Source organism: Sinohyriopsis cumingii, unplaced genomic scaffold, assembly GCF_028554795.1.
Source record: "Sinohyriopsis cumingii isolate HCF-2022 unplaced genomic scaffold, ASM2855479v2 utg001328l, whole genome shotgun sequence".
Taxonomy (NCBI): Eukaryota; Metazoa; Mollusca; class Bivalvia; order Unionida; family Unionidae; genus Sinohyriopsis; species Sinohyriopsis cumingii.
In genome coordinates this window covers 1,166,700-1,177,313 of record NW_028315984.1, presented here as the reverse complement: position 1 = coordinate 1,177,313, position 10,614 = coordinate 1,166,700, and the positions used below count along the sequence as shown (strand labels likewise).

The window sequence follows — 10,614 nt, the reverse complement described above, 5'->3', positions numbered from 1 at the left end:
GGGAAAGAGAACACTTCTTGAACCTGAGAAGCTGCATTAACCTCTATGTGCAATCAATTTCTTTCCATCAGTTTAGAAAAAGGAAGCAGAAGATTTTATCAACATTCTTGAAAATTGACAAAAAAGTGGAACAAATGATAACCGAGACAACACGGCACGCTGGTTTTTAAAATACTAATAGTCACAACGTTTCCTGGTCACATGGATACCAGTATTATTGATGAGAAATGGCATCACCGCTCAATTTCTGGGTTATGTTGGCACAAGTTCAATATTTGTTGTTGATTGTAATATTGGGAAAATGTGCACATCATTCTGCTAGAAAAACAATTTTTATTCAATGTTTTTCAGGTAGAGCTTTTTTATATAATGTCATTGACATTACTAAATGCAAATATTTGGAAAATTTTAATGTATTAAACTTTCAGAGCTCATGATAAAGAGAAGTGATGAAAAACTTTTCTCGAGTAGAACACAGAATTTACACAGAAACTTGTATTTCTGGAGACAAATATAACCAATTTATAATTCTGCAATCGATCTTTTAGTTTAAGTTTAAACTTGTGACCTATTCAAGATAATTTCTGTGCTAACATGTTGCATATTCCAGTGATATGCAAAACTACTTATTACTCTGCAAGTACAATATGAAAGACAAAGTGATAATATTGGTAAATTTTATTTTACAATAGATCAAGTGTCACAGCTATCCCAATTCAGCACTATAAAGTTGTGTGAAAATACATGTTCAGGAGAAGACAGTTAAATTGGATTGAACATATAAAAATAACAACTTTTAAATGTTTTCAACAAGAAAAGAATTCAAAACAACCAAAAAACGTTAAGTGATTGACCAATGCATGTAACAATTGATAAATCAGCAAAACAGCACAAGGACTATGTGCATTGGTCTACAAGAAGTCAAATCACAGGTGCAAAATGATACTTGTGTAATAACTGCATGCCATGTTCTGTAGCACGTCTAACATGTCAGATACATAATGCAAAGTGCAGTCTTTAAAAAAAAAAGAGCTCTGTCTGAGCTACATATGTGTACTATCATACTGCTCATATCACTTCAAGTTGATTGATAAACCTGAGGATTTCATCAGAATTGAGCTTTCTTCATTAGAATAGCACTTCAAGTATCAATTCTTACACAAATAAAATGGTCATAGTGGATTTGTACAATTAACATGTTTAGGTAAGGAGTGTTTCATTTTCTTTTTACCATTTTTTGGCCATGCATCATACATACCCAGCTGCAAACAGAACAGATCTAGATCTACTCTTATTTAATTCGTCCACTCGTCCATTCCACAACCCTCAAATATAACAGGGTCCACATTTTTTGTTCTTCTGTCGATTCAAAGAAAATAAAGGAGACCCTGTTTTGCAGGCACACATTCAAAAAGGCAAGCAATATTTTCAAAAAAATCAAGTGCTCTTTTACTATCTGTCTGAAGTGAGTTTCTTCGAAGAACAATTGTCTAGAAGTTCAACAGTTAACATTGCTATTTTTAAAAGCCGTCAAAGAAAAAGTTTTTCATTTTTTAAAAATCAATTTTAATTTTTTGAATTCAAACTTCTTGAACATAATGAAAAAAGTTTTATCTAAATAATGAGAAAACAGACAAATGATCCCCAAATAAAAAATAAAAATGATCCATTCTTGTTTGTAGTTAGATATTTTGTAGTGGAATCATCAGTAAATTATAAAAATTGCATTATTTCACAACGATATGTAATTTTAATATGAAAATTGGCATTCATATATTGAACTGTTATGGATAAAACAACATAAAATTTATGTTGTCAAGGAAAGATGTATCAAACATACAGGATCATTATCCCAAGATCATGTATTTTAGAAAAACTAATGGAAGAATTCAGTAAAAAGAAATTACAGAACATTTACTCTGAAAAAAAAGAAGTGAATTCCTGTATTTTCTTTAATAGGAGTTGAACTTTCAATATTTTTTTTCTTAGTCATTCCTTTGTGACCTTATTCAATGACCATATCACATCACAGATCCTAAATATAGTCTATTATGCAATTTATAAATATGATCTTTGTTTGTATGGTTAAATAATTTAATTGTGTATGTATTGATACAAAATATAGTGATTGAACTAAAATTGATCACAAACATGAATAAACACTCCTTCCTCGCTTACACGTAATACATATCTCTAAAGGTATAATGACATATAAAGAAACATTTTATGCAAGATGCTAACAGTAGCATATGCTCAATTCTAAAAACCATTGCCCTGTAATACCTATCATTCCTATATTGCTGCCTTGTGTTTAATATACAACGCTTCTTCATTTTTGAATTTCAATAGATTACAATATGCACTGTCAAGGTGAGACTATTCTCGTCTCCTCCAAAATCAAGGGAGATACTATAAATTTAGAATGTCTGCCACCATAAAGATGGGTTTGCAAGGAAAACTGCATCATATGCAAATGTCTCAAGTGTCCTTTTCATCTATGGAAAATACCAAGCAACCTTTGGCCAAACAAGCCTAACATGAAGCTCTCTGCTGTGAGGAAAGGAACCAACATGTCCCCATGTCTGGTGTGTCTCCTTTTGAAATGCAAAAAAATATGTAAACTGGACTTGACATCACCAGCTCCAGTGGGACTTTAAAGCAATAATTATTATAATCATATTTATCCGATCTCGGACCTGACAATTTTCAAGAAAATAACTATTTTCTTCAATCAAATGGCAAAGAAGAAAAAGAGCTTAAGAAGCCTCCTCATTCACTTCATTCACAGCTTGAGACTGCTCTGAATCTTCATTAAATCTCTCACTACGTGGCTTGCTTTCCTCAACTCTCAGCTTCTTGTCATCAATATGTAGATCTCCAAGAGCCTCTAATGCCGCTTCCATTTTATCGGCCGTCTCAAACTGTAAGAATGCATGACCACTCGGGCCTCTCCAGATAACTCGTATAGGTTGGACTGAATTTTCCCTCACCTTAGCTTTGAATTCGCTGACACGTAGAGATCGTGGTAGTCCACCCACAAAAATGGTTGGTGGGCGTCGCTGTCTCCTTCTCCTTCTCTGGATTGGTCTCCTACGCCTATTATCATCAGCTTCATAATTGTCTCCTTTAGCTCTGCGGTCACTCTCCTCTTGATTACTTTCTTTAGTCCCCTCAGTTTCTGATTCAGACCGATCATCTGTTCTCATTGGTCGTCTTCTGGGCCGGTCTCTACGGAACTGTCGTGGTCGGCGACGTCTGTACAAGTTTCTCTCCCTGTCTCCCCCATCACCATCCTCATTCTGGGAATTAAGTTGCTCCTCTCGTCTCTGTCTCATCTCTTCTCTCCTCTGATCTGCCAATTTCAGCTTTTCTTCCACACCCTCCTTCAAGGTCACGTCTCGGCCTGCTTCTATATCCATTTCTCGCAGCTGACGCAGGATTGGGACCTGTCTAAACTTGTTGAAATCCAGAGCTGACCAGATGATTCCAGAAGGCTGCTTGCGGGTACGGTTGCACTTGATGACCTCTGTAGGCGTAAGGATGTAATCCACGTGCACATCATGGTCCTTGATCAAGTGCTCTGGGATATCAAATACCTGACAACTATCCACGGTTGTCACAACAACAGTATCCGGCTGGATGGCTCCCATGGCACACATCATGGCATATTCAAGGTCAGCAAATCCTTCCCCTTTTCCAATCCTGAAACCTAATCATTAAAAAGAAAAGAGGTTCGATTATTTTTGACAGAATCTTATGAAGAGCAAGTGGTAACTCTGTGGTACCAATGAAAGGTTGAGGAGTTGTCAAAAAGTACACCATAATCAGGTATTTGTAAAACATGTTTCCAGACCTGCCAACCCTGACAAGTCTGTCTCAGTAAAGTAGTTGATTTTTTTCTCCATAGGATTGACTAGATTTTAGTAAGGTGTAACAAAATATAAGCTGCTACTGTCAAGCTGGAAAATGTTGCTGTTGTAGGGTTTAACGCCATTTTTCAGCACACAATAGGCTATACATGGCGGTCAGTATTAATGGTGGAGGATGGACCTGGGAAATCCCCAGAAAGAACCACCGACCCTCGAGAAGCTACTGGCAAGTTTTCTCCCATACCCAGTGCATAAACGGCAACCACGTGATCTGACGTAATTGTATTTCGCAGAAATGAATGTAGTATCTAATGGGGGGTTTTCCCTGAAGGTGGCGCTACAAAAACCAGCTCACAATGGCTGTTGTTTACAGCAGGCGTCCAAAGGCGCTTCCATGTGAATGGAGTAGAGGCGTCCAAAGACGCTCCCATGAGTTAAAGGGTTATGGGTAAAGTTTCCCAAGACTTTTGGCAAAAACGTAAGGGTTGGCTGGTCTGTGTGTCTATCAGCATCACCTTTTTCATGTCAATACCAAAGTTTGAACTTCCTGAGCTGGTCCCAAAGGGTTAAGAGCTCAGCTGGGGACAAAATTTATTCTTACAAACTGTATACATGATTATAGAGTAAGGATTTCAACCGTTTTAAGTTCAGATGCAGGAGTGAATTATCAAGGTAGCGGAAAGTAACCCAGGGCATCATCCAAGGGTCGATGTCTGGCATTTGTTGCTACTTTGGTCATTGATCACACAGGTTGATTTAACAGAATTCGCGAGTACCCATACCCTCTATCTCCACATTACTGAATCTATGAGCATGATCAAAATTCCTCCAGTATATGCAAGCTATACCCATCCAACTATCACTGACCCAAGTTTCATGTATCTAAATATGATGGTAGAAATGGGTCAGAAAAATCAAACGTGTAAAGAATGTCTGCATCACAATATCCTGGTGCTTCTGTGAAAGCATGGTGACAAAATTACAGTAACTTGACAAAAGGGATTTCATGGAATGCTACTTCTCACCTGCAAATTCTGCTCCCATGGTTTACTTTTTAGGACTTTCAAACATTTACAAATTAATGCAAAATTGCCAATACTACTAAAAGAGTTCAAATCTAGGTCTCACAATAGTTAACACAACAAGATACAAATTATTTTAGGTCCCTATATAATGTTCATTATATACCCTGGCATATTTTGATGACAATTATTCAGTTTAAACCAAGTTAAAAACAATGTTCACTAGTGGAGGTCAGTGTTGATGCCAAGATTTTGTCTGCATGGTCAGCTGATCTCTTACCATTTTAATTGGTAAGTTCTGGATCACCATGTGCCACTATTTTTTACTGTAATATACCAGATACATAATTCATTTCAAGTAAGATTAATATCTCAGGAGATTTTGTTCTTATTGGTTTTACATAATAACGTTACTATAAGCCGCGAAAGTTTATGCATTTAAAAAAATGCCCACACAATACAGAAAAAGTCGGATAAAAACAGTAAATTTCTTTAAGTATAAAATTCAAATTTTTATAGTAAACCAAACCCTCACTAATTAAAATTATCAAGACCTTTCAATCATAACGTCGTCATTGGACATATCTTTGGACACAAAAGTTGATTCCATTAGCTGCCTCTTATGACATGATGGAAGATGCATCAGATCTATTCAGAGGGCAGCAGTGACAGAAAATCCTGTGACAAAATACTAATAATTGGCCTCTATTACAGTGTTTACCAGTCAATGCAACTTTTAATACAGGTTTGTAAATGAAGATTTAGGTTACAAATATTCTGGCTTATTTTAAAAGAAAGTAAATGAGCACATATATAGCATCAATGAGAATATAACATTTTCACATCGGATGAAAGCAGATTTCTTCTGTCCAAAATTGTATGGAGAAACAAGATGAATACAATTTTTTTTCTTATATGTACTTGTCCAGGACAAGCAACTTTGGACAAGTGTCTTATCCTGACCAACTTCATCCTAGTCCTATTATTGCCTGGCACACGATAATATGAATTTTCTCAAACTCAGAGACTGCACAAGAACACCAACTCTACCTTGCTACAAGAAATTATAGCAAAAACAAAAAGAAAACTAATGCAATGGAATTTAATAAAAACAGAGCAATTTTGTTTCTGTATCATTATAATTTAGGTTTTATCACTTACCAGCATAAAGTTCAAGCAGCATTATCAGAATCAATTACACAACTAAACAGCTGGTGTTTGCAGTGTCCAAAATTAGCCAAGGCAATAATCACCTCTGATGGCAACTAATATCCACTATTAAAAAAAAATGGTTGCACATAATCACACTAGTGACTTCTTACTGTCTCCCAAGTTGCAATGCAAAGTCACAGATAGCTGCTAGTCTAACATTTCTGAGGATGAAGTAATGACAAACAATAGTACATTACTGGAGCAAAAATATTTTGGAAATAAGTTTGGCACTTATTGAATTTCTACAAGAAAATAATTTATAAAAAAACATGGAATTTTTAAACATACATTTCTTGAGTAAAAAACTTTTTGACACAAGTTTGGCACTTATTTAATGAATTATTAGTCTATATATAAAAAAAATTCAGAAAAAAATGGGAACTTTTTAAAATGTTAAATGCCATTAGATAAATGAACACAAGTTAAATAAGAGTATGATCTGGAATGGAGAATTCCTTAGTGCAGATTTTTTTCCCCAGGTGGACTAGGTTTTCAAACAATATTTTCATCAAACACAGAAAATATTACAAAAATGCAAATTTTCAAAGGAAAGATGAGAGTGAATGCAGATTGTAATGTCAAGGTAGAAAAACTTGAAATGTAATTAGATTTAAAAAGAAAAATCATAACATTTATTAATATTTAGTATTTTACTTTGGCCATTTGAAGTGTTTCTCAAGATTCTATTGGAAAGGGGGACACAGTGTCCTCTACCCTTTGAATCCAAGGTATAGAACTGATGATATTGTCCTAACAGTTGAGCATTTCAGGTCATTGGTTTGAACAGATTGAATTGCTGATGTGATTCAGGTACACTTTGTTAATTATTAATTAAAAAGTCCTTACACATAATTATCATTGTGAAAATACTGGTATTAGTTAGTCTAAAGTTTTCTATAGAATGAGATGTCAGCAAATTTGGTTAATTAAGTTTGCCATATCACACCTGCATATTTCACCCTGTTATGGGTCAAAGACATTTTTTCAGAACAAGATAGGCTATATGTGATAGTAAGTATATTTGGTGCAGGAAAAACTCATGAAAATCACAAGGTTGCATTTGATTTCATCTTTTTCTATTAAGGATAACAGGAAAACTGTAGCGTTACTTGGAAGAGTGTAAAGATCTTAATGACATAAACCCATTTAACAATTTTTATAAAAACTGCTCGAGAAATCTAGGTCTAGATGGGTTAACAAGCTCGTCAAATGAAGTGCAAGGTACCGCATTAATATTGAGAAGTTTGAAATTTGATCAAACTCTGATAAAAAATATAGCTTCAACAGTGGCAAGAAGATAAGCTTAACCAATGCAAGACCACATCGACGATGCGAGTTGATCATGTTCATTGCTTAATAACAAATTCATCCAAGATTTTAATGATATTAGCACGTACCTCAGCTTTGATCACAAATGAATAAAAAATATGAGCCCCTAAGAGTGGTAACAAGTATAATCAACCAGATGCAAGATCACCTTATCAGGATGCATGAATTTCCCTCATTAACTAATACAAATTCTTAATGATAAAAGCACATATGAATTTGATGAGAAAAAAAATTTCTGATATATGCCCTCAGCACGTTTGGAAAGTTAATTAATCTGATGCAAGTTTATTATGATAATATGCACGGATCTTGCTCGTCTGAGCAAGGTCTTCATAAATGGCATATTATGTGATGGAAAATCTGATTCTATACAGTTCACGAATTAGTCAAGTTGTATGTATATACTGTAGACACTGACTTGTGATCCAGTATTTAATGTGGAACAGTCTAATAGTATGTCACAATATAACAATCTGCAGCCATTAAAACTGATCAACACCAATAATCCAGACCTGCCAACTAAATGAAAACTGAATCTGGGACACCGTAAGTATCATCTTTCCATCTGGACTGAATGAAAGGAAATTCCTCATTGAATTCCTTTATGTGGTCAATTTTATGTTTAAACTTTATCTAAGGCAAGTATTTGTTGTCCGAATTCTTTTTTTTATTAAAAACTATATCCATTAAAATAAAATTAACAGAGTACACCAAACACATTTTAACTTCACAATGGTGGTTGTTGATAATGGAAATGAGGAATATCTAATGGATTTGACAGAATAAAAGAATCTCACCCAAAAACAAGATAGAAAATTACTCACTGAACATGAAATTCAGACAGACAGGTGGTGGGTTACATTTTTCAACCAGCTACATATGAACATTAAGTTTTGAGATGTGTGCATATAATGACATGTAGATAACCGTCTCTGTGACTTGACCAGCTGGCCTTTCCATATTTTGTTTATCTTTTCTTGGTTAAAAAAAAAAAGGGATGGAGACCTCTAAATGACATCATCTAACCTAATAAGAACTACAATATTTGATAACTAACTTCTTCAATAAAGAAATTCCTCTGCATTTCATATTGCTCTGAGCCAATTTAACATTGGGATTGGCAGTTTCTAAGACCCACAAGGCTCCCTTGAAAAATCTGGCATCTCTAAAAATACTGAATAGTAACCTTTGTTCTGATAGTTCACCAGAACACTGATATAAATTGGGTACCTCAAAATTTCGGGTTTTGGAACATACCATTGTGGTGTATGTGTGGATCACATGACCTTACCATTTTTTGAAACAGCCACTGATCCAAGTACAACAACATCGACTTCAACCTTGTCCATAAGCCCAGTTGGTACACTGTACTCTCTCAGCCCCTACAACAATCAAGCATAAATAAGTGTCGTAAATGACATGCAAAAAGAACATCTGAACACATTTTTGCATCACAAATTTTAACTCATTTTTTCTATTTCCAACATTCAGCGACAGCACTTTTATTAAAAGGTCAAAATATTTTGATTAAAAACAATAAATTAGTTAAGATTTTTAACTGGCAGACTGGTTTAGTAAATCTCCTCATGCATCTTACTATGATAACACTCGAATATACACTATATGAGTTAAATAGTTAGGTTATGGACTACTTTGGACTACTAGAGTCCATAATATTTAAAAAACGACTATGATTACTATTCAAATGTATCTTTTTCTGGTGTAAAAAATAAATAAAAGTGTACAAATATAAACAATATAAAGTAATAATAAACCCTTATGAAACGGGTATAATGCAGTGTTTACTCATTATTACAATAATATGCCTTAACCTGATTTTGACCCATACTGCCCCAGTGTACAACAAAATGGGAATGCTCCAAAACAAACCCTAAAAAAATAAACATTGACACAAATAGTTGAATTTCATTTGTCTATCTCTTGCAATGTTTGCTGAAATGTACTAACTCGGTTTGCGTTTGCAAAATTTCTATATTGGTCTGCAAATCAAAGCAATTTATCTACAAATACAAAATTGCATATGAAAATGAGTTAAGAAAAATATAAATATAAAAAATATAAAGGTCAAAAATGTGTCCACAAATTTTTGTAATTTCTCCTGCTTAAAAGGATGGACATACAGAGATGATCAAATCAAGATAACTCATGATATCAATATTTTACAGCACTTAAAGTGGGAATTTTAAGAACACAGTGAATACTGAAGAAAAACAGAAGGTCAAAGTCAAACAGATATGATTTCATATGTAATATAAACTACATCAATGCGCCATCCACTCTTGTCCATTTAACTAAGTATAATTAGTCCAAATGTATTGTGTTGTAGCCATAGTATTTGAGTTGTATAAAGTTGAATTCATAATCATGGGTTGCATGCCCAATCCCAGCCCAGGTTGGCTGCCTTGGATTATCATCGAGAAAGACAATTTACCCCCATTTCTTCAGCAGAATATAATAATAATAATAATAATAATGTGGCATATATATACAGCGCCTAATTTTTTAGAAGCTCTAAGCACTTTACAATGTTAGATATCGCACACACAAAAATGTACAACAATAATGTTAGAAAAATAAATGTCATGAAATTGCAAAACAAAACATAGTGGCAACATTTAAGGAAGTAAACATTATTTGGTCATAAAGTCTGGTCTTGTAGTCGAAATAGGTGAATTACTGATTAGCCAAAAATGTGCTTAAAGTACTATTAAAACCAATCAACCAACCAAACAAATGTAGTACTAGATCAAGAGGAAACTACTCAATTACAAAACAACCCAGGTCCTTTTGTAGAATAAGGTAATGTTACAAAATGGATTGCATGACCAGACCTTGGACAAACATGACCCAGTGCCATTTTGAAATATTACTGGGCCTTATCATAACTGTGCTGGTCATGATACAGTCCCTAAATGGAATTACTGTTGCAAAGAAAGTTCTGCCACACAGAACCTTTGTTCAGAGTAGATGGTTTTACCTGAGAGGTTGAGCAGCGTCTAAGAGTGTCTTTGTTGCTGCCTTTAGGTGGGATCATCTTATTGAAGAGTCCCTCTCTAAGCCTGGGAGTGGGCACTAGCAGAGTCTTGTTTGCCTGCAGAGTACAACAGATAATTATTTCAGCAATTTTGAAGCTGGAAAAAGAGAGATACTATTCAGAAATA

The 10,614-nt window shown here is 34.5% G+C and overlaps 1 protein-coding gene across 2 annotated transcripts in view; it reads right to left on the bottom strand.

Moving 5' to 3' along the window:
* Positions 1–663: 663 nt before the first annotated feature.
* Positions 664–10,614, bottom strand: part of LOC149772638 (methenyltetrahydrofolate synthase domain-containing protein-like) — a 29,900-nt gene continuing 19,949 nt past the window's right edge. For both annotated transcript variants that reach the window (XM_089947542.1, XM_089947543.1), the window contains exons 5-7: positions 10,431–10,544; positions 8,724–8,814; positions 664–3,709 (exon numbers count right to left, since the gene is read on the bottom strand). In XM_089947542.1, the coding sequence (XP_089803668.1) occupies positions 2,757–3,709; positions 8,724–8,814; positions 10,431–10,544 (1,158 nt within the window). In that variant the 3' untranslated portion in view covers positions 664–2,756. The remainder of the gene's footprint in view (positions 3,710–8,723; positions 8,815–10,430; positions 10,545–10,614) is intronic.